The following is a 23,814-nucleotide window of genomic DNA, read 5'->3' on the forward strand; positions in this document are numbered from 1 at the left end:
AAAAATTAATATTTATATATGTAATATTAATGAAATGATATATTTCATTTTTTGGATTACGGATATTTTTTGGTCTATTAAAATTTTCAAATACCAAAAATATGATAACTTTTTTAGAAAATAATTATGAAAACATTAGAAATTTTAATTTGTATAAGTTATTTTAACAAATTTAGAATGTAGAGATTTTTGAATTTAAAACATTTTCAATTAACTTTTTAATATAGGGAGTAATATGTAAGATATATAAAAATGTTGATAATTGTTATTTTAACATTTATTTGAGCCTTTTTGTAATTATGATAAACTGCAAGGGAGGTTTACGTAATTAATGCTTAATTATATATCCATTTGGGCAAATATTTGAAAAATATTTTTAGTGTTATTAAGTGAAAAAAAAACTTAAAAAATATGTCTGAATAAAATATTTGTAAAACGTTTTTGAAAAAGTGTTCTTCGAACAATTGAAAAATGTTTTTAGAAATGATGCCATTGATGGAAAATAAAATATATTATTTTTTAACTCTTGATTTTTTTTATAGAATAGTTATTTAAATGTATATTTGTTCTTAAAGCAATTTTTAAAACTTTTATAAAAACGTTTTATAAATACTCGTTCAAATAGAACCATAATCTTTTGTATTTCTTACTTGTTACATTATTTTTTTTGCAAAAAGAGAAGGAAAAAAAAATATATCTTGTAAATCTTCGACTTCAAATAATATTATCATAGATGTGTATGTTGTTGGATAATTTAAGTTTTGGTGATTTAAATTAAGGCTACTGATTTAAGAAGATTTATTAAAAGGCAATGCAATCTAAATTTAAAAGGGAAAATTGATTATTCATGAGGTAATGTTTATCGAGCTGAATAGATTGGCAAAGCAGAAACTATTCTTATTAAGACTGACTGATGCCAAACATAGACGTTGGAAGATAGCTGATTCAAGTGGTTACTGATAGAAGGAAACTGATGATCCTACCTAATTGAATTAGTCGGGCTTTGTAGCAGACATTCTCCGAAGCTTTCTAGATAATTCTTTAAGCATCAGAACCCAACTAATAGATCAAATAAGATCATGTAATAGCTTTATCAGGCCGTTAGTCCATGCACACTACTTGCGGTGTACTTTGTTAGAAAGGATGATGTTATGACATAACGACCTCTCAATTTGGGAAAGGTTACCAGATTAAAAAATGACGATTATTGGAATCGAAACTTATAAATATATCAGTTAGATGGACTTTCAAGCGTCTAACTTTTTGAATCATAATTATTATTAAGTTCTTGAGAATCTAACTGATCGATAAAAATTTTACCACATGCGTATCTTATTCCATCCGATCATTTAAGGATCTTTTTGTGGTTAGTAGTTTTTTGGGAAATCATTGTAATTGACACTGAGATTCTTACGGTCTCTTTGTTTAAATTTGTGAATATACTAAGAGTTTCAGCTATGCAGTGATAAGTTTTGCTGAAGTAGACATTTACAAACTTTTGTAATTTTCCAAGTCTTTTAGTGAAAATCTTTCCACGAGAAAAAAATGATGACATAAGAGTTATTCAAGTACCACCAACTATAGATATTTGACGTACCTTGGTGAGATACGCATTGTGACCAACTAAACTAAGTGTACTGGAATTAAACACCCGATCTGTGAAAACAATAGTTAATGTCATGTGGAGACTAGTATCCTCCAACGAGGCTAAAGCAATGATCCCTCGTGCCTGACCAATTATCTTGGATCCGGGCTCTGGCCCGATTGTTCTATAACCGAAACAAGACCGAAAAGGGTAGGCGAACCGAAGGTCGAGTTTGCTCTAGCCACCACCACATTTGTTGGAGTTGGCGTGCTGAAAACATCCCGAACGTAGAACTGGAGTCGGGTGACATTTTCCGTCACCGAATATCCGGTTTTGAACCACTTTTCGAGGGAGTCGGGGCTGGTTGGGATGCCATAGGCGATGCCTACAATAGTTGCTAGGAAGAGAAGTGTTAGAACTATGGGATCCCTCTCCATATTCATATCTCTGTTTTCGCCTCAATAAATGACTGATTCAAAGAAAATTTAAGGATTTCTCCATGTTTCTATAGAGGGACCACACGCGTCTACAACAATCTATGTAAAGCGTCAAAGCAAACTATAGATTAAGACATTAAATCTGGATGTTCGATAAGCTAAAGGGTGTCCTTGGAATATATATATATATATAATTTTATAAATTAGGAGAAATTTAATTTTTTTAATTGCTGCTGGTGAACAGAAGCTAACTAAATAAAATTACTCAGCGTTACAAGCGTCATAGATTTGCCAGTATTTCAAAACATTAATTGATCATGAGAGAGAAAAAAAATGGAATATTTGAACGGTGTTCGAGTTGTACGAGCAGGTGTCAGACAGAAACATAATATCCACTAGGCTAGGGATGTAAACGAACCAAACCGTTTGTGAGCTATTCGAAGCTCGATTCGATAAAAGCTCGTTTGAGCTCGTTTAATGAGGCTCGTTAAGATAAACAAACTAAACTCAAGCTTTACAGTATTCGGCTCGTTAGCTCGTGAACATGTTCGTTGGTAAGTTCATGAGTAATCTTTTAGATGAAAAAATAATAGTTTTGATATTTGATTTATTGATTTTGCATATTATTTATGAAATATATAGAAAAATCTATTAAATTTATTTATTATAATAAATTTACAAATTTTAATAAGAATAATATATTTTCTTTAAATATATAATCTACTTTTTAATTAATTTAATGAAAATTTAAATGTATAATTCATATTTATTAAGCTTGTTTAGGCTCGATAAAGGCTTGAATAAGCTCGTGAGCCATGCATATATTCTTTAAATAAAGCTCGAGCTCGGCTCGATTATAAACGAACCAAGCTCAAATATTCAAAGAGTTCGGCTCGGCTCGACTCGACTCGATTACATCCCTACCACTAGCCGTGGAAAAACTCTCATACCACCAACAACCGGCAACTCATGGTGTTTGCCCCGTGTCGATTTCCTTCCAAAAATACAAAGGCCGCAGCCATGAGGACTCATGCATGTCCGCGAATGTAACAATCCCTTGTGATCGACCCAGTTTATTCGAAGTGGGTTCGGGGCCGGATGTTATAAGATCGTCGATAACTACAACTTGGCCGAAAGAAAAGGAACCCTTTGGTGGTGGTGGCGTTCGGGCCACCTGACTCATCTTGTACATAGAAATGAAGTTTTATATGTAATATTTTAATTTCTTTCCCTTGAAAAACATTTGGAAGCCATGATTCTTAGTTATGGTCATCGTGTCTCCCTTTGGTGCTGACTATAATTATGACGCACAATGGAAAAAGCATCAAAAGTACGTTTTTGGCCATTTCTTTGAGAAGAATTTTAGTATCTCGAATCGAAAACTTGATTTTATTTTGTAGGATTTATGCTGCGCTAGCTCGATATTACAGATATAGGGGCAGTGAGAGACATGTTCGGTAAAGTTGTGAAATCAAAGTTCATATTTCTATATATTACAATCAATATTACATTAATTTGTCGTGGATAGTTGAGGGTTTGGAAATGTTCTTAATTTGACAGTAATATCAAATACATATATATTTGGAGTTGAATGACAATTCAAAAGTTAAATATTTCAATTTCTGTTTATTGATTTCAATTAACTATAGAAGTAACTACGTATTCAATTGATTTTATCCCAAAAAAGGGAAAAAAACATTGCAAACCAAAAGTCAACTTTGCTCTAGCCACACCATTATATTTGTTTTTTTTTTTAATGAATTGATTTATTAAAAACAGGTAAAAGTTATTACAAAACAACTACACTGGGCATTTTCAGACACGATATTTTTATTTTTCCTCAAAAAATATGTTTCACTAATTGACACAAATGTTGGATATCTTGAAAACAAAGTGCATCGTATATAATGTATTTATATATATATATATATATATATATATATATATATATATATATACACATAGAGAGAGAGAGAGAGAGGAAACTAGAGCTTCATTTTATTACAAGAACTTAGTGCTTAATTCTCAACATGCATGGTCACACCAAATGATCATGTCACTGATTTGCCAACATTTCAACACTTAAATTTAACTGATCCACCAGAGTTACATAGACGGTGTACTGGTAGACTCCATAATTAGCGCTCGAGTTGAAAAAGTAGGTGTCGGAAATACAGTATCCACGAGCCATTCGAAAAAATCCGGTACCACCAACAACCGGCAACTCCTGGTATTTGCCCGAATTTGATTTCCTTCCCAAAATGCTGAGCGTGCTCCCCTTGTATTTACCTGCAGTGAAAACAAAGTTCCAATTCATGGACCATGCGAACTCTTGCATGTCTGCCAAAGTAACGAGCCCTTGTGCTCGTCCCAGTACATTTGAAGTGGGTTCAGGCCCGGATGTTATCAAGTCATCGATAACTGCGACCTGGCCAAAATACGTGGGAGAACCATTTGTTATGGTTGATCGCGCCACCTCCCAGACGGTGGCGTTTGGGCCATCCAACACATCTTGGACATAGAAATGAAGTTTGTGTACCCTTTCATTCCCTTGGCAAACATTTTGGAGCCATGGTTCTTCATTGTTGTTATTGCTCCCGTTGGCGCTGGCTATGACGAACCATGCGGAAAACATCGATACTATAACAATTTTGGCCATTTTTTTGGAGAAAAAATTTAGTATCTCGAGTCGAAAAGTTGGGGGATTCATGCTGCATGCCCGGGATTATATAGAGGGGCAGTGAGTTAGTTAGCTATGCCCTTGGTCCTTAACTTATCCTATTGTACGATTCGGAGGACTCGAGTCGAACTCGAGTCGCAGGGTGAGACATGAGAGCTAATTTTCGGTCTCCCTTAACTTACTAATTTGGAGCTTATAATAATTGAGTGATATGTAACCCACTCTTTAAAAATTAAATTTCATATTCATGTGATGTGACTTAAATCCATTATTTATTTTTGGGAAAACTTATTTCTCTTGCGTTAAGATTTATTATTTTATAAAAAGACGTTACGCTTGTATAAATCGTAACGAGGAAGATAAAACTGGGGAAATGCATGACATTAACCTTTATATTTTCAATATTAACTTGCATAAATTGTTACGATGGAGAATCGAAGAGTCGTATCTATATATTATGGTAGTATTTACAAGAGCTTAATTTAGATATTTCTAAGCTTTTCATCAATGAAATGTTTAAAAATTGTATGTATAAGTTTAGAAACATTGAAAATAAGTTATCGCGAACACTACGTATACTCAACAAAACAATATTTACACTATATATACCTTTGAAAACATGAAATCAAATGCCAGAATTATAACTTCAAGACATGAAATGTAATTACAACATTTTGGATCATTTTAATGATAAAAAAAACGACATCCATTATTTGAAGTAGTACGTTTGTTTTTTCTGTCACAATGCGTTCCTCGCCAATTAGTTTTGTCAAAAATTTTATATATGTAGTTGGTCGGATGGCCGTTTTCTTGTTGGCGTGAGGTGTTTGTTACTTTTATGAATACAACGTCGATCATCCACGAGACAATCTAACACACACATATTCTTAAATGTTTAGTTGTAAACATACACCATACCCATATTAGGTAAAATATATATACATCATGATTTGCGTGTGTGTGTGTGTGTGTGTGTATATATAGTAATTAAACATGTGAAAAGTTGGTAGATCAAAGACGTACTAAATATAATCGGAGCCTGCGCTGCAACGATGGACTGCCTCCAATTATTATGAGCTTTATTTTGTAGATAAAAACTTGTGTGAGACGATCTCACGGGTCGTATTTTGTGAGAATGATTTCTTATTTGAGTCATCAATGAAAAAATATTACTTTTTATAGTAGGTATCTTGTGAGACGATCTCACGAATATTTATCTGTGAGACGGGTCAATCATACTGATATTCATAATAAAAAATAGATTTCAATGATTGGTTGAATGTGCGTGTTTTTAAATTTTCAGATTTCATGGCTTGACATGGTAAATTCCTTCATGGCTTTGCATAAGTGAGTTCGATCTTCACAGTTTTAGTTTCTTATTTTTGTGGTTTTGAAATTTGGTCTTTTTTTGACTTGGTGCTAAAGTTATATTATTATAGTATTGATGTGACGTCCATGTATATAATGTCACATCTGTATTCTCGATAAAAAATGACTAAAATTATATATATAAAAAATACGGTACCGACTGAATCAAGATAAGGTGAATGATCAAAATGACGTAATAACAAAATCATAGGACCACAAATAAATTTTTTTTCCAATTTCAAATGCTTCTCATAGTCAATACAAATTTCAGCAGTACAGAGCCATATCACACGCGTGAGTATAAAATAATTTAAAATAATCTCAATGATTCTCTTTGGCAATCGTACATAACAAACAAAAATGAAATCTCATATATTACCCTCAACAAATCGATGTAGCACATATGTAAGATATAATAAACAAGAAAGCCCGGAAACACACGTTAATCAAAATTTAACTGCAAATGTTTGGATCAACCGCAAGCATTAAATCTGCAGGTAGCATTGAAACTGGTTCCTGAATTGGCCCTCATGAAGCGCAAAGCAGTAAGGAGAACTTGTCGAGTCGATCCCATTAGCGCCCAGTTCATGTGTTGGATTACAGCGAATGAGTGATATGGGAAGGCTATACAGTTGTATGAGTTCAAAAGTGCGGTTGTTCCTTCCCTTAGGAGGGTTCTGTACGGGTCGCCTCTTCCACTCATGCCTTGCCATAAGGTCATGTCCGTGCCGTATTTTTGGGCCGCAAAAGGGCCAAAGACGATGGCTACTTTGGTGTCCGGGCTCACCACCTTCCAATAGCATCTGTGCTCTGGCATCATCCACTGTCTACAAGAAGTATCATACAATGTGAAAAAATTTAGTGAAAATTGCAAAATTTGTCTAATTGTCAGTTTTAGTCGGGTAAGTTGATTTAATTTGTAATTTAGTCATTTCTTCCGAGGAGGGAGTGCAGACGTGATCGGTCCGGCGTCACACCAATAATCGACAAAAAAAGGATTGAAATGGCAAAAGTAGCGAAGTTATCGGATTAAGTCTGAAGTTAGACCAGTAAAAAAACCATAACAATTAGACCAAGCCACAGGACCTATGTTCCCAAACACGCCCTGTCTGGTTTTGAAATATGTGTGCTAATCTATTGTTTGTCAATGATCGAGGCTCAAAAGCTTGAAATGTCAGGGAAATGGTTTGTTGTGTAGCTAGTTAGATGTATGGTTTACATATCTTGATCAAGAAATTCCAAAATTTTTATGTTACTGTAAAATTAAACTTACTGATGTGAACATGCTGAAGCTTCAAAGAATGGCGTCAGAGGCGTCGGAGGAAATCGAGGCAACGGTGGCTGATGAGTTGCCGGTGGAAGCCTTACTGGTGGAGGCTTCACAGGGGCTACCGGCACTGTGGGCGTGGGGGATTTTGGGCAGAAGGACATAGGCTCAGCAGGCTGCGCTAGCAATGGATCCACAGTATACATTTCCATATCAAACATGTTGAACATTAATCTTAGACCCCCAGCTGGACCAGCGGCTACCCCACAGTCACTTGAGCCTTGCCCACCGCTCGAAACTTGCGCATAACAACCTCTCAAATCTGGGGTCCCATCAAACTTCATTGCGTAACTTCCCACCCAATTTGTTGTTTCTTCTCTCCATGCTGTGTATTGGCCGCCACTGCCTGGACAGGCCAATGTCACGTTCATTCCTGCACCCAAGAACTACTACTTTTACTCGCTGCACACATAACTTTCATTGAATACAGCCTGACTCAGAATAATTGTGCATAAAACTTTGCAAGTCTCAAAATTTACCGGATAAGGGGTAATCGTAGAGAGATATCTGGCCATCTCTGCACTGATCGCAGAACACAGTTCCCGTAACCATTGTATCTCCATATACTCCATCAATGGCTGCTGCTGCAAAAACAAGAAGAAACCCGGTCAAGAAAATCTTCCCTGACCAATCCATGGATTCCGAGGAGCTGTGAATTAAGCAGTAAACAAAAGGGTGTCTGCAGAACCTTAAGAAGTGAAGCTTGAGAAAGAGAAATCCTGGTGTGAACGAGTAGAAAAAAAGAAAGATAGATGGAGACGTAGTCATTATAATCGGCGCCTGTGCTGCAACGTTCAACTGCCTCCATTTATTAAGAGCTTTTCACTTGTGGTACGGAGCTGCATTTAAGGTTACTGACATTAAGTGAAAGAGTAGCAGTAGAAACCGAACAAGTGTCGGTGTTAGATTTGTTAAGGAAAATGAATAATGCCATGGAAGGATATGGAGTTTACTTCATTGTTGTCCATCTATACTGCTTTCTGCTCTATGAATGAATCTTTGATAAGAAAATTTCTTCAGAAATGTGGACAATAAAGATGTGAACAATATTCCCATTTATTTCAAGTTTGTTTTAATTGATTATAAATAATTATATACTTAGCTACAACAAAGTTATCATATTTTCGACTAACATGGTAAGCAAATATCTTTTATTAAACATAATTTTTGTCAAATTTAAAAAGTTTCCGAAATTCACACCAAATATTAAAAACAAATAAGAAATTACGATTAAAAATAAATATCGTAATTAAATGTGATATTTTTTAAAAAAATTATTAAAATTATCTTGTGAAATGGTCTCATAAATCTTTATCTGTTAAATGGATCACAAATCTTTATCTGTTAAATGGATCAACCTTACCGATATTCACAATAAAAAATAATATTATTAACCTAAAAAATAAAACTTCAACTCACAAAATACGACCCATAAAATCATCTCAAACAAGTTTTTACCGAACCAAAATTAATAACTCGATTCAACGACAAGATCTTGCTATTATTATTTAATTATTATCAAATGATAAAAAAAAATTCATACTATATTTTTTTATAATAATATTTAAAAGACAAGATGTTTTGATCACGACTGCTTTCTGCCAGTCCCCCGCTTTTCGGGTGTATTTTGTGACACCTCTAGTTGACACAGCGCAACTGGATGGTTGGGACTTAAATTTCTAGCACTTCTAAAACAGCTTAAGAGCTTATAAATCAATTTAAATAAAATTAATAAACACCCTGTACTCCCCACAAGTTTGACACACAATCGAGCAGCAACGTATTTGATGGGTCGCTAATTGTGTGATCAAATATATGCCCAAGTTTCATAGGCCATAATTGTGACTTGACTTGAGGAATATAGAATGATGCCAATTTGTTCCATATCTGTTGCTAAAAGGACCAAGGTTTTTGTAATTATCTATACCATAGCAACTCATATTTAAAACGTTATTATTCAACAAATCAAACGACAGAGAGGAATGCAATCCCCAAATTAAAACCCTAAATCTAACTGAGTTGACCACAGTCCACAACCACCACAGGCTTGGAGGTCTTCCCACCACCAGATCCCACCTTCTCCACCGCCTTCACGACGTCTAATCCCTCCACCACCTGCCCAAACACCACATGCTTTCCGTCCAGCCACTCTGTCTTCTCCGTGCAGATGAAGAACTGGGATCCGTTGGTTCCCGGACCCGCGTTCGCCATTGATAAAATGCCAGGCCCAGTGTGTTTCTTCACGAAATTCTCGTCGGCGAATTTGGCGCCGTAGATCGATTCCCCGCCGGTGCCGTTCCCGGCGGTGAAATCTCCACCCTGGCACATGAACCCGGGGATAACGCGGTGGAAAGCGGATCCTTTGTAGTGGAGCGGCTTTCCAGATCTTCCGACGCCTTTCTCACCGGTGCAGAGAGCACGGAAGTTTTCAGCAGTCTTCGGGACGACATCCGCGTAGAGCTCCATCACGATCCGGCCTGCAGGCTGGCCACCGACTGCCATATCGAAGAACACCCTAGGATTCACCATTTCTTCTGTATTGTTGAGCTGATCACTGGTCTTTTTTCTCACTCGAAGTTAAGGTTAAAGCGGTGAGATATGGTATTATATTGTGGAAGAGGTATAATCGCAGCCGTTGAACGTGGACGCGTCGCGTAATCTCGAGACATGTTGTTAGTGGAAAGACGCGTGGTGATTGGAGTTAAAAAAAAGTAACCATAGTTTGCTTTGAGTAGTGACACGTTTTCCTATTTTACCATGGTTGAATTTGGTCATATGCACGTGGTTTATTTAAGAAGAGAGTAAATAAATCAAATATTAGTTTTTACACCATCAATATATTTGTTATTTTTTTTTATAAAAATATGATAAATATATAATGATATACTTATATTAAAATAAGATAACATATTTTTTATATAACATAGACTATCCTGAATGTCAAACTAACTAAATAGAGTAGAATATGAATAAGATTTTAAAAATTGAATTTTAGCTTGGATCAATTATATTTGAGCTCGTATAAAAACTCGAGTTTGAGTTTCGAAATACTCAAATATGTTTCTGTATCAAACTCAACTCATGAAAAAATAAATATTATTTTTATTAGTACACTGACGCACAGCGTTGCGTGCTTGTATAATATTTTTTATAGTTCATTTGATTTATATTTAAATTAAGATCAAAATATAATTATAAGAAATAATGAGGCACTACACTTGTAATTTTGATATATAAATTAAAAAATAAATTGAAAATAAAAGAATAAAAAAATGACATCAATAAGAATTGAACCTATAATCTAAACTCCAAGAAACAATGATTCTATCCACTAAACTACATATAATAACTTGCATTAAAAGTTTAACATTTTATTAATATGTATAATTATTAAAACAGACCATGACACCAAAATTAGTTACTCTAAGTGTCTCAAACTTAATAAAATAGTACAGATACTAAAAATATTATTTTACACTTCGAATATGTATTAAATCGAACGGTAGGAGACCTAAAATAATTTCAATAATAGCTGAATCGTAATCTCAGACACAAAAAACAGACGCATTTGAAATATATGATAACACGCTAACCCAACCGATTGCAAAGTTCAAAGCTTAAAACCCTAAAATGGAATTTATAAAGAGGACACCGAGATATGGATAAAAAGTAACTCTAGAAGTTGGAAAGGCCCATTTTATTGGGCTTAGTTCCACAATTCTTAAAATGGATCCAAAGGTGATCCCAAGTCGGTCCTTGAAAATTATTTCTACCAATGGGGACACAGAAGTATGCATCGAACATTAACATGTACGAATGGTCCTTCCATAAAAATACGAATGCGATTCTCTCGCTTTTAAGGAACGAATGGGATTCTCTTAAACCTATTTATTTGTAATAAAAATACAAATGGGCAAGGTTTTTTTTTTTTTTTTTCCTTTCAAATATATTCTATTTATCCTTTTAGAGTAACGAAAAGGTAGTTGAGGAGGCACGTTACGCTGCGTACGGTCAATGCAACTTAATCAACTCTCCACAATTCAAGGAAAAAAATACAGAAAAAAGTAATCAAATTTGTATATAGTATAAATAAATAAAATAGATAGTGATGGGGATGGATATTGAATGATGAGTGTGGAAGACTGGTCTGAATCAATCAAATCAACTCACCTCTCCTTCAACGTTTGCCTGCATTTTGTCTCATTCTTCTTCTCCCTGTCAAAATTATCCAAACCCCATTTTCCTCGTCCATTTCTCCTGGTCTCACCAACAATTATTTTTTAACCTTTTTTTAAAAAAAATATAGATAAATTAGTCTAAAATCACAGCCATAGTTTAATTTTATGAACAAGTGATCATATCAAATTTTAATATTTATTACAGCTCTCTATTACCAATTTTTTTAAATTATAGTCATCCATTGCAATTAAACAGTCGAATAAGGTTTTGTTTTAAAAATTTTTTGCATAAAACTTTTAATTATGTGAACCATTTATATTTATTCGTATTAAAAACCAATATATTAAACCACTTATATTTATTCATATTAAATTCTTAAATTATTTATTCACTGTTCTTTTCTGGATTAATTTTTAGTCTAATTAAAGAAACAGTACCATTCAAATGATCATGACAATAGAACTAATATTTGCTATCTTTTGATGCGTATTGAGTATAATATATTGAGTTGAACTGTGTTTGTCTAGGAATACTATTGGCGATGGACCAATTCAAGGCGAGGAACGACGACGCCCTCTCTTTCATAAAACGACTAGAGAACATGTCGCCAAGAATGCCTCCGGAATCTAATAAATCTCCTCCACGTTTTAACCATATTGTTTTCAAATGAAATGCCTATTCTTGAACAATTTTATGCAACACTTTCTTGCTTGGTGGAACCTTTTTTTGTGTCGAACGTATCGATGGATGTTAGATAACGTTGAACACAAGAAAAGTTCGCGCTGCGTGTTATGTGTTGCGTAACATTGAACGAGAGAGTTCCCCCAGCCCCTTCAAGCTTCACCTGCATTTGTCGTTTTAATATTGTTTCCGAATAATTATTCGATTTCATTATCTCAATAATAATGTCGACTCTTTGATCTTGTGTTATATATGGATGATATTGAAGTTTCGAATATCCTACTTTCATGCAAGCCTAGTGTAATTTTGAGATAATTTTTAATTGATTTCCATTACAATCGAGACATTATATATTATTCAAATAAAATCGTTAATGATTCGACGAGTTTAATAAAATTATTTTGGAGCTGTCAACAAAGTGTGTGTAGATTAAGCAGAGACTGTTTCAATTTGGGCTCAATATCAATCTGGGCCGTAACGAAATTCACTCTCCTTGATAGACGGAGGCAGATGAAAAAGGCATTACTAACGAAATTCGGTCGGAATGAAATTGAAATGGACATTCGAATTCAAGTAAATCGAAATTCAGCTTAAATTCACACGATTTTGGGAAGAAATGCAAGAGGTGGTGGGAGAGTAAGTGGGAGGAGCAATGTACTACTTTGTAATGAAATCGAGAAAATTTAGTTGTACCTGTCATCTTCTATCTTCTTAGAGAGGAAAAGTTACTTGTAGAAAGAGAGAATATACATACGTATATCCTTACACGCTTGTAATCGATCACGTGGAGCGGTCGCCAGAGGGATGTTGGTGATCTGCACCGGAAATGTGGTAGAAAAACTCTTGCTAATTTGAGCCGCTTGTCTCTGGGAAAATATTTCGGGTAATGAATGCTTTTGGAAAATTTTGTTTTTAATTCTGATTTCTATTTATTTGTTCTTGACGCTGTTTATTTGTTCTGATTTTGTATGCGCGTATGTATTTGGTATTCTTAGTGCAATTATATCATTTGATCTGTTTAAATCAAGATTGATAGTGTGTTGAGAGATTAATGGCTGGTTGATTCGACGATGTTCAGGTTGAATGAACTGAATTGTGTTGAAACCCTGACTAGCTAAGATTGTGTGGAAACTGGAGAAATGAGTGGTAACGAGGAAGTTAATAGTGATACTGAGAATACTTAAATCATCGTTCAGAACATCACCGTCTTCACTTCCAAAACAACAGAATCCCTTTTTAATGAATCAACAACAAGATGTACCTCTGTTAAGCATGCCACAAGTTCATGGTCAAATTCGACAATTATCCCCGAATTTAGGCGTCGAAGATAGTGGTAAAAGGGCTGGCATCCCACCCTCTTATCCCCAAATTCCACCTATCTCACCTTATTCGCAGATCCCGGTGAACCGCTCCGGAAATCAGCAAATTGGCATGCAAAATTTTAGTAATGGCCCAGGGCCATCGCATACTAGATCTTTGTCTCAACCCTCATTCTTTGCACTCGATTCCTTGCCACCTTTAAGCCCGTCACCTTATCATCGGGAATCTCCTTCAAATCCGGTTTCTGAGCAAGCGTCGGACGTGTCTATGGAGGACAAGGATGGTGGTGGGAATCTGCATTCGTTGCTGCCTCCCTCTGCTTTCACAAGGGGTAACTCATTGAGGCTCGGGGATGGTATTCCTCTTCGTAAGGCTCATAGACGTTCCAGTAGTGATATCCCTTTTGGATTTTCGTCTATAATGCAGTCTTCTCCTCCGCTAATTCCGCTGAGGAGTCCTGGTGTTTTGGATACATTTGTTTCTCGGCCTTTTCCGTTGGTTAAAAGAGAATCGAGCTGGGAGAAACGAGGTGAGAGCAGTGCAGAAGGGATGGGGGAGAGAAAGTCGGAAGGGGAAGTTGTTGATGATTTGTTCTCTGCTTATATGAATTTGGACAACATCGATGCTTTCAATTCTTCGGGTACTGATGAGAAACTCGAAAGTGAGAATCGGGATGATTTGGATGGTCGAGCCAGTGGTGGCAAGACGAACGGAGGGGACAACAGTGATAATGAAGCGAGTAGTAGTGTAAATGATAGTGCAAACAACATGACAAGAGCCGGAGTGTCTCAGAAGAGGGAGGGGGTCAAAAGAAATGCTGGGGGAGATATTGCTCCAACCACTCGACACTATAGGAGTCTCTCTATGGATAGTTTCATGGGTAAGATTGACTTTGCTGATGAATCAAATAAAATTCCCCCATCTCCTGGGACACATCATGGTCAACTCTCGCCTACTAATTCTCTGGATGCAAATTCAAATTCATTTAGCTTGGAGTTCGGCAATGGTGAGTTTAGTGGTGCTGAATTGAAAAAGATAATGGCGAATGAAAAACTAGCTGAAATTGCATTAAGTGATCCAAAACGGGCCAAAAGGTAATTTGTCCTTCCTTTACGGTTTCGTTCCTCTTGAAATAGACGAATTTTATAAGCTGTGTTATGAGTAGAATGTTCTTGTTTTAGGATTTTAGCTAATCGTCAGTCTGCTGCTCGGTCAAAAGAACGGAAGACAAGATATATTGCAGAGTTGGAACACAAGGTCCAAACCTTACAGACAGAAGCAACCACATTGTCCGCCCAACTTACTTTACTTCAGGTGAGAGAGAGATTAGATTTTTTTATTTTTCTCAAGATTTTTAGGTGTGAAAATATTTCTTGATCACGGGTTTCTGCTTTCTTTCAGCGGGATTCTGCTGGTCTGACCAACCAGAACAATGAGCTGAAATTTCGGCTGCAGGCCATGGATCAACAGGCCCAACTCCGAGATGGTAAGTTATGATTTAAATTTTTTAGTTTTTCTAGCTGCATTTTATGGAGACTTGGTTTCTTGCTTTCTTCCTCTTCTTTTTTTAAATAATTTATAGGAAATGCTACAGACATTCTGAACCATTACCGTAGCAATAATTAATGTCCTTCGCATTTTAAATAGTTGGTCAGGGATGGGGTGCAATTCTAGTGAAATTTTTTATCACATCTCCTAAAATGATACATATTTATGGTTTATAGTCGTGTATTTTAAACAATATGCGCCTCCATAAACTCAGGTGCATTGCCACTGTTATTAATCAAGTACAGAATTCAGAATTGGGATATTTGTGGCAAACTAACTGCCTTCAACTGTGAATGATGTATTGATGTGAAGTATCCTTAAATTTCTTTTCCCAATGGAATACCACAAGAGCATTTCGCATATTGCATACACGTTAAACCCTTGAAGAATTAATGATGCTCCAAAAAAAAAGAACTTGCTAAATAGGGAGCAAGTCATAAGAGAGAACATGGAATTCTTGCTAAATAATACATTAATCTCTATCAGAAAAATGTTCTCATATCCGACTCCACACAAATGGGTATGTGAAAGGTTGTGGGTCACATGAACCTTATATTCAGTGACTTAAGTCATCACATCTAAATTTGACAATCTTGACCCTTTTGAATTTCACTTACTTTTGGTTTCTTATGACAGCACTAAACGAAGCTTTGACAGCTGAAGTGCAACATCTGAAAATCGCCACTTCTGAACTTAGTGATCATGCCACCAAATTTCAGCAGCTTTCCATCAATCCCCAGATGTTCGAGCTCCGTCAGCAGCCAACTCAATTAAATGTGCATCAGTTGCAGCAGCAGCAAATGAATGGCAGTTCCATCTTAGATAAATCATAAATGAATCGAAGCAATAGGCTCCTATGGTGACTCCATAACAATACGATTGTCGACCTGTTCTCTTAAATATTTTTTTCTCCAAATTTAGCGGTTTTTGCTACATTGCATTCGTTTTTTTAGAAATTTTCACCTGCAGTGCAACACATGGAGGCGTGGAGTCCAAAAAATCCTACCGCTCGCCCATTTTCACCACATATATGTTAGCTTACAGACAAATTATAATACAATGAAGCGTCAGATTTATGCACTAGGCACAATGCTGTGTCTGTAGAATTTGTTCATTGGATGAATGTTTTAATTTGTATTTCTGTTAATTATTTTTTGGGTTCAACATCGTAGTGACATTTCTTTCTTTTTTTCTTCTTCTTAGTTGGGCGATGCCGGTCGAGGATACTTGATACTAAAGAAACTGAACTTTGTTTTCGTCAAGGTTATGCATGTGATGTATGTACATAACTTCAATATGTTTTCGTGAAACCTTTGCAGCTTTTATATTCCTGGGTATACGATTCTTCTGTGAGTTTTAATATGAAAGGCATCATAGATTCAGAAATGTCATTTTGATAACAAATCCAGTATGAACGTGTTCCAAGGGCGGACATAGCAGCTCAAGCAAGAAATAAATAAAAATTTAAAGTTCCAAATTTTGTGAAATTTTGACGATTACTTATTCTAATATGCTGCTAATGCATGTACAAGTAATTATTGTATCATAGGATATATGATACTATATTATATGATATGGACTTTAATGTAATGAAATACTTTTCAGCATAAATTTAAAAATAGCATTTCAAAAAATAAATAGAAAAATTAAAGAGAGTGATCATAAAGATTTGGTCTTTGTTAAAGATCGGCATTGTAAATTTTTATGATAAACAGAAATTCCAGCAACGTTACAAGTAACACACAGAATTTGAGAAGATGAAATAATAAATGAGGCATCTTTTTAGCACTTTCCTTCATATGTAAATCCAACGTTGTTTTGTGCCAAAAAAAATCAGAAAATGGAACAAACACAGATACAGAACATGGTATGCAATTTTTTTTTGGTTTTATGAAAACTTTGCTTATCTTCAATGACGACGCTCGTACGGTGGGATGCAAATAACATTCACAGGTCAGATGCTTTCAAGTGTTGTTGCTGTCCATCTATCAAATTCATCTGCCTTCTCAGCCTTGCAATGTGTGCTTGCACCTATACGTGTTCAGATAGCCAAGCAACAGTAAGCGAGCATAAACTTTATAAAGATTGGGCTAATATAGCAGCAAACAAGTTTCAAACTCATCGCAAGTTCATCAAATCCAGCACATAGAGGAATCGAAAAACGGAACAAGCAAGTCACTGGCAGTTCAAATTCTGTTTCCTAACAATTTACATCTACATTTTATAAGATTATTATCATCGAAACTCTGGTTTTTTTTCAGACTTTTTTCTTTATTTCTTTTATTCTTCTTTGTGCAGTGGGAAGAGCGATATTCCTCTCCCAATCTTGAAGCATTTCAAGCTCAGAATGTTTGATTTTGTACAATCTCATATCATTACTTACCTGCTGGCGAGCTGCAGCGAGTTTTAATAGCTCATCAGCCTCAGAGAAATTGGTAAACCATTGGTTCAGGGGATGATCTTTGGTGTCACCTCTCTTCCCATCGCCATGTTCCTCCATAGGCACTATAAAGACCAGATGAATCAATATCACTCCAATGTGTCATGAATAACCAAAATAGTAAATTCAATTAAGAAAAAGAGACCAGGTGGCATTGTAAAGTCAACAGGCAGTCTAGGCACAACAAGTGCAGGATGATTTTGCGCCCGAACAAAAAACGCCTCTGTAGGCTCTGAGAAAACAATTTCATCATAGGCTTCCACAACGACAGGCTTCTTAATGGACAGGGGGCCAGACTCATCCTCTGGATACAACTTCAAATGGTGAAACCTACACAAACAAGATACGACACCTCCATTTTTGTAAAACGGCGTGACTGTTGTCTTTATTCCTAGATTGTTCTATACAAGTTACTTTTTGAAACCAACACAAACTCAACTTTACACATACACAGAAGATAACATTATAACAAGTTGAGTGGCTCACAAGTGCAACGGTTTCTCACTGACATCACTGTAGAAGAAAAGGGTCATGGCAATTTCGAATTCACCCCATCCAGACTCGGATAACTCAAAAGGAGGATTCTCGATAATCCTTGTGGGATTATTAAAGCTCGAATGCAATTGGAATACCACACGCTTTACCACCACTCCCAGATCCTCATTCGTCGCCCCACGAACATATATTGTCCATTTATGTGATTGGTGCCTGATCAAGCAAAAGATGAGCGATAAATGGAAAACTACTCGACAATTATATCAAACACTTTGAACACTCGCATTACTATGATCTAACAAATTATTTTTAGAAAAAAGTGAAAGAAAACAAATTAATACTCACTCGGTCGCCTTCTTGCCAAGCCAAACCGCAATGTTACCATAAACAATGGGAAGACAGATTTCTGAATCTTTAAGCTTCTTAACCAAGCTCTATACGATTCGCAACAACCACACAAAGTATTTTAAAATTAGCAAAATTCATTAATCATACAAAAAAAGGTCTTTTGGTAAAGTCAAAAAGATTTTCTTCCAAACATTGCACCAATTCCTAACAACATAATAATCGCAAGTTAAAGAAAATATCTTACTTTTTTCTCACAGTCTTCCGATGATTTAGCCATTTTTGAGCTCTGCGATTTTAGAAGCGGGTCAGTTATATCGGGCTGATCTGCACCTTGGCTCTGAGACATTACGACAAACAGTCAATCGTTAAATTACCCGAAACTCGAAATGTAACTAGGGTTTCAATTGGATCATAGCGGGGTATCAATATCCCATGGGGGAAGACCTACAATCAAATTTTCTAGTGACCAGTGAGCGCAATGGAGAAGACATTACCCTGCATAGGTACGTGTCTTTCGCTGATTGGAAAATTTTATTAATTCTAATTTTGAAATTCTAAAAAGTTTATAAAATTAGAACTATTAATTTTTTTAATAAACTTATTACACTAGATATAACAAAATCATAAAAATTTATTGACTTTTAGAATCGAAAGTAATAGTAATTTTATAATAAATAAAATCAATTTTTTTTATTAATTTCTTGACTAAAAATTGATTTTTTTTTAAAAAAATTAGCATTTCAATTCATATGTAAACTAAAATATTTTTATAAAAAAATTATATTCAAACAATTATAAATAATATTATTTTCACATAATATATATTATCAATTCAAAACACAATGTAACAGATTAATACGATTATACGTTTTTAAAAATTTACAAATATACACACAAATCTACACATATACACATATATATATGTGAGAATTAAATGATTTAATTTTAAAAAAATTAATTTATTTACTAATATAAATTTTTAAAAAATATTTTACATTAAATATATTATCTATGTTATTTAATTATTAGCTTAATTTTTTTTTAAAAAAATAATATATTATAATTAAATTCTAAATCTATAAAAATTTACAAAAATTTATTAAAATCTTGAAAAAAAAAAAAATTTGCAAGAATCCTCATAAATTTATATTTTAAAAAATCATTAAACTCTAGATAGAATATACCTCAAGTGAGATAATTCGAAAACAGTAAATAACAATTTTACCTTGGAGCATGGTTGGACGAAATGAGAACGGAACGACCGGAACAGGCGTTTCGGAACCGGAACGCAATCAACCTTGACGAGGTTCCGGGGTGTGTAGGCTGATGGCTTGTATCGGCGTTTCATATAACGAAACGGGGATTTAACGGCGGAACGGAACGGGACACGCGGAACGGCACGTAACGGAACGGAACGGAAGGGATTTGTACAGATGCAACAAGAACAAAAAATCTGTGTGTAATTTTGAGCACATGCATTGTAGGTCCTAACGCACATATCTTTGCTTTCTAATACAAATAATGCAATTTTGAACAATTTTAATAGTATATTTAATTTTCGATATGGTTGTAAATATTTTAAATATAATGACGATATAAATTGTGTTCAATAAATTGTTAATAAAATTTTAAAAATATTTTAATTTCTTATTTACATCAAATAATCTAATTAAATGATATTTATTTTAATTTTCATATTTCTAAATATTTTCCAAAATTTTTAATTTTATATATTTATAATTTTTTTTTTTAAATACTCGTTCCGCGACAGTTCCGCGAAATTTCATTGTAACCGGAATGGTAGCATCCGTTCCGATCTCCGCGACCGCGACAGAGAACCATGCCTTGGAGTTAAGAGTGTCTCAGCATTTTTCCCATGTTTTTAAGTGGTATAGATGAATAACAAGGAACAATATAAAAAGAAAGAATCTGCTAAAATTTCTATGGAAGCAAGCGAAATGTGAATCTGTTAAAGACTTGTTGGATGAGGCCTTATAGGTAGGTGTATATATGCATAGAGATGAACATGTTAATACCATATTAGTTACAGATCTTGATTGAGGTGGTGAATTTTAAGGAACATAGCACATGAGGAACCACATGGAATGCCGTAGATAATCGACAGCAGATAAAAAACAAGAAAACCCCCTCTATGATTTTTTGGTACTACACCGTATGCAAGATAATACGGCGTATGGTGCAGAGGTCCATTATATCATACCATTGCATTATATGATTTCAGCAGAGGATTCAGATGCTATGGTCTGTTGGGGTCCTGACATAAAAATGAGAGGCTTATTGATGTTTATTTCTTCTGCTGTTTGGTGTTATAATTGGTAGGGTCGTCCATCATTCAACAATTATGCAAGCCGAGATTCTTGATAATGACTTGGAAACAGAAACCATGTCATGTCTCAATTGCCACTATCCCTCTGAATGGCGCGCGATCATCCATCGAATGAAAAATCCCGGCAATTTAGCTCTCGGTGAAACTATGGACCAGCTAACTTTAGGGACCTCGAAAGATTCTTTTTATGGAAGAACAGGGTTGTAAGGTATTATTTTCTCTGAATGCTCGATCAAAAAATAACACATTGGTTAGAAGAATGATGCTTACAATTTGTCTGATGTCTCTGGGGAAAAAAGGTCTGCACAAAAACTTATGTGATGACATTGGGCAAAACTTGAAAAACATCTCTAGTTTTCTGGCATTCAAAACTCACATTTCTTGAATTATGCAGTGCCCTTCTTGGTTTGGATGAAACGTTTGAAAATATTCATAAACAAGCATAATGGGCTTTGTAGAGGTTGAAATTAATCAATTTTCGAGATATGGATAAATGCGAACTATTTACTAATAAAGCTTATTGTATTGAGTATTGCCACTAACCTGTGAGCCTAGGTGTGTCAAGAAGGTCCAGTCCAGATGCTATGAAACTTTAAAGAATTTTATGGGAAATAAAATATGTACATTTAAAATTCAATGGATGCTTTAGATTATGATTTCCGAAATGTAATAGGACTAAGTCACTGTCAGGCGTCCATGCAGGTAATTGAACAGAAGATTGTTCCAACTATGTAGATGTTCTGAACTACTCGAATCTCATATTTTTGGTTGTAAAACTTGCTTATATCAAAGAAAAATGGCTAAGGTCAAAACGTTTGAAAACTGTCTGGAGTCAACGAACTAGCCAAGTGAAAAATATGAAGTCTGTGTAAGTTCAACAACATTTTATGAAACTGTAATATAGTTTCGTTGATTTACAATCTTGACAAGACTAACTACTCTTATATATTGAAAGCAACAAGATTAAAAATAACACAGTATTTCCTAGATATGAAGTTTCAGTATTTTATTTGTTGACCACTCATATCATTATCTGGACAAGGATGAGGTGAGATTGGTGAATTGATCCTCATTGCATGGGATGGTGAGGCCACCAGTTGGATGATCGAACCCGAATTCTTCTTCAGCTCGACTTAGTAAATCTTGAAACAAAGGTTCATTCAAGTATGCTATTGGAACAATGAATCTCTTCTTTTCGGTACTCTCCCCAACATAAACGACAAAATGACCCTTTGGAACATCAGTTCCCGTTGAAGTTGATCCTTTGGCTTTGAATGAAGATCGTCTCAGAATTTGACGAATGGCCATAATTGTTTTGAAGTATGAATTGATGAAAAACAGAGGAGGAGACTATAGACCTTGGTAGAAAGCTGAATAGTTTCGTGAACACTTGAGTCTTGTTGTATAAGGCCATACAGGTGAAGTATATATAGGATCTTGACCCAGTGGTGAAGAGGAGAGTTGAGGTATAGTGTCTGGTGAATTTTGAGGAACATACCACATGAGGAATCACATAAAATATCTTTAAAAATCGGTGACAGGTTGAAACGAGGAAAACTCATGTATGATCTTCGTTAAAACATCATACTCAAGATAACATAGCATATGGCTCAGAGGGCCATTATGTTGTCATATCATTAAATTTTTGTGATTTCCACGGAGATTCCTAACCGTGGGTCTGTTGGCATCCTAACATGTTGGTAAGAGTCCTCTTTCCGCCATAAACAGCCTTAGACTAGTTATGAATCGTATTTCTACTGTTAGGTATGATTATTGTTGGGCCATCTGCTGCTCCTTGCAAATGTGGAAGCCTAAGTTCTTGATAATATTTAGGAAAAAGAAACCAATGTCTGAATTTCCTTTGTCCCTCGTTTGAAAGAGACAGGGACCATCTAATTAGTCATCCTTTGCATTAATGGATTTCCAGTTAGATTCTGTTACAGGGTTTATACTTAAATAACAGCTCTTAATTTTAATAATCTGAAAATTTAGGTACAGGCCAATATTCAAAATAAATGACGAATAAATAACCAGCATTGTCCTTTCCTCTTCAAGTCCTTTCATCAACTGAATCCTGAATTCATCCCCGGGTGACATGCAGTTCGAACTATACAGAGTTTTCGGGATAATAAAGATAAACAAACATATTCAAGGAATATGCTAGTATAACTTATGTACCGCGGAGTGCATTGTGCAGGTGATCGTACAAGTTTGTGTACTCATAAAATTACGATAAAATTATTCTTCATAATCTATCTATATAGATGCATGAGTGAACAAAGTTCTTGTTCCACTTAACATTGTAGATCTTGAAATGAAGATGATTCAAGTGTAAAATTGGAATAATTACAAAACGCGCGATTCTTCTCACCATACTCTTTAACATAAACAACCAAATGCGCCCCTTCAGAGATATATATATATATATATATATATACTTTAGAATCTTGATGGGATGGTGATCATCAAGTTTACGTGTGGTGTCTGGTCAGATTTTGAGAAGCATAGCACATGAGGAATCACATGGAAAGTAGTAGATAACAAGGAATTTATCTGGTGTTTGACTTCAATTCAGAGATTATTAATTAACATATCAGCTGTAATAGGCCTGTTTCCGCCATTTACCACCTTTCAGGGAGCTTATAAGCAAATAAAACAGTGTAATTGAAACTATTTGAGTTAAATAATTTTGTGAAGCGAATAGGGATACCGAAGCACTGGCACACCCCACTAGAAGAACGTACGTACTGATTAGATCAGAGCATGGCATAAATTATAACGTTTCCTGCCGTAGTTGCTCGAAGGTGCATTGGTCACGTAGGACAAGCAAGAGCAGGGCGAATCGGTGAATGCTTTGCATTTGGTCTTGACGGGATCTTTAATTACCAAGAAGCTAACTGTCCAATGTGGGCAAGTTGAAAATGCTGTTTATCCTAGTTTTACATTTCAAATATTGACTTGCACTCAATAATGTATAGTATATACTGATTAGATATTTGTCAGGTGTTTCATGATAAGATATTGTCTCATTCTTAGATGTAAAATTTTATCATATGGTA

At 35.1% G+C, this 23,814-nt stretch overlaps 6 protein-coding genes across 7 annotated transcripts; 1 reads left to right on the forward strand and 5 right to left on the reverse strand.

Moving 5' to 3' along the window:
* Positions 1-4,001: 4,001 nt before the first annotated feature.
* Positions 4,002-4,741, reverse strand: LOC142538916 (dirigent protein 22-like). The gene has a single exon (XM_075644206.1). The coding sequence runs from the start codon at positions 4,730-4,732 to the stop codon at positions 4,079-4,081; it is 654 nt and encodes a 217-aa protein (XP_075500321.1). The 5' UTR covers positions 4,733-4,741; the 3' UTR covers positions 4,002-4,078.
* Positions 4,742-6,280: 1,539 nt separating this feature from the next.
* On the reverse strand, positions 6,281-8,180 carry LOC142539822 (uncharacterized). Its single transcript, XM_075645547.1, has 3 exons — positions 7,877-8,180; positions 7,344-7,770; positions 6,281-6,897 (listed from the first exon to the last, which is right to left on the reverse strand). Exons 1-3 carry the CDS (start codon positions 8,163-8,165, stop codon positions 6,543-6,545), a joined length of 1,071 nt encoding a protein of 356 aa, XP_075501662.1. The 5' UTR covers positions 8,166-8,180; the 3' UTR covers positions 6,281-6,542.
* Positions 8,181-9,305: 1,125 nt separating this feature from the next.
* LOC142539824 (peptidyl-prolyl cis-trans isomerase 2-like) lies at positions 9,306-9,982 on the reverse strand. The gene has a single exon (XM_075645548.1). The coding sequence runs from the start codon at positions 9,924-9,926 to the stop codon at positions 9,408-9,410; it is 519 nt and encodes a 172-aa protein (XP_075501663.1). The 5' UTR covers positions 9,927-9,982; the 3' UTR covers positions 9,306-9,407.
* A 3,353-nt stretch (positions 9,983-13,335) lies between these two features.
* On the forward strand, positions 13,336-16,422 carry LOC142539825 (bZIP transcription factor 29-like). The gene is given in 5 exon segments (XM_075645549.1): positions 13,336-13,434; positions 13,436-14,671; positions 14,759-14,891; positions 14,979-15,063; positions 15,762-16,422. Coding segments are annotated over 5 exon segments (1,689 nt in total). The 5' UTR covers positions 13,336-13,396; the 3' UTR covers positions 15,959-16,422.
* A 451-nt stretch (positions 16,423-16,873) lies between these two features.
* On the reverse strand, positions 16,874-18,903 carry LOC142539826 (transcription initiation factor TFIID subunit 14b-like). 2 transcript variants are annotated; one of them, XM_075645551.1, is made up of 6 exons: positions 18,653-18,903; positions 18,406-18,494; positions 18,052-18,273; positions 17,711-17,895; positions 17,509-17,630; positions 16,874-17,156 (listed from the first exon to the last, which is right to left on the reverse strand). In XM_075645551.1, exons 1-6 carry the CDS (start codon positions 18,752-18,754, stop codon positions 17,073-17,075), a joined length of 804 nt encoding a protein of 267 aa, XP_075501666.1. In that variant the 5' UTR covers positions 18,755-18,903; the 3' UTR covers positions 16,874-17,072. The 2 variants fall into 2 exon arrangements, with proteins under 2 accessions (XP_075501666.1, XP_075501665.1); XM_075645550.1 differs by lacking the exon at positions 16,874-17,156 and having other exon boundaries at positions 17,185-17,630.
* Positions 18,904-20,593: 1,690 nt separating this feature from the next.
* On the reverse strand, positions 20,594-22,325 carry LOC142538917 (auxin-induced protein 15A-like). Its single transcript, XM_075644207.1, has one exon. It carries the CDS (start codon positions 22,061-22,063, stop codon positions 21,785-21,787), a length of 279 nt encoding a protein of 92 aa, XP_075500322.1. The 5' UTR covers positions 22,064-22,325; the 3' UTR covers positions 20,594-21,784.
* Positions 22,326-23,814: the final 1,489 nt, after the last annotated feature.

The sequence above is a fragment of the Primulina tabacum genome, chromosome 3 (genome assembly GCF_025594145.1).
Source record: "Primulina tabacum isolate GXHZ01 chromosome 3, ASM2559414v2, whole genome shotgun sequence".
Classification (NCBI taxonomy): domain Eukaryota; kingdom Viridiplantae; phylum Streptophyta; class Magnoliopsida; order Lamiales; family Gesneriaceae; genus Primulina; species Primulina tabacum.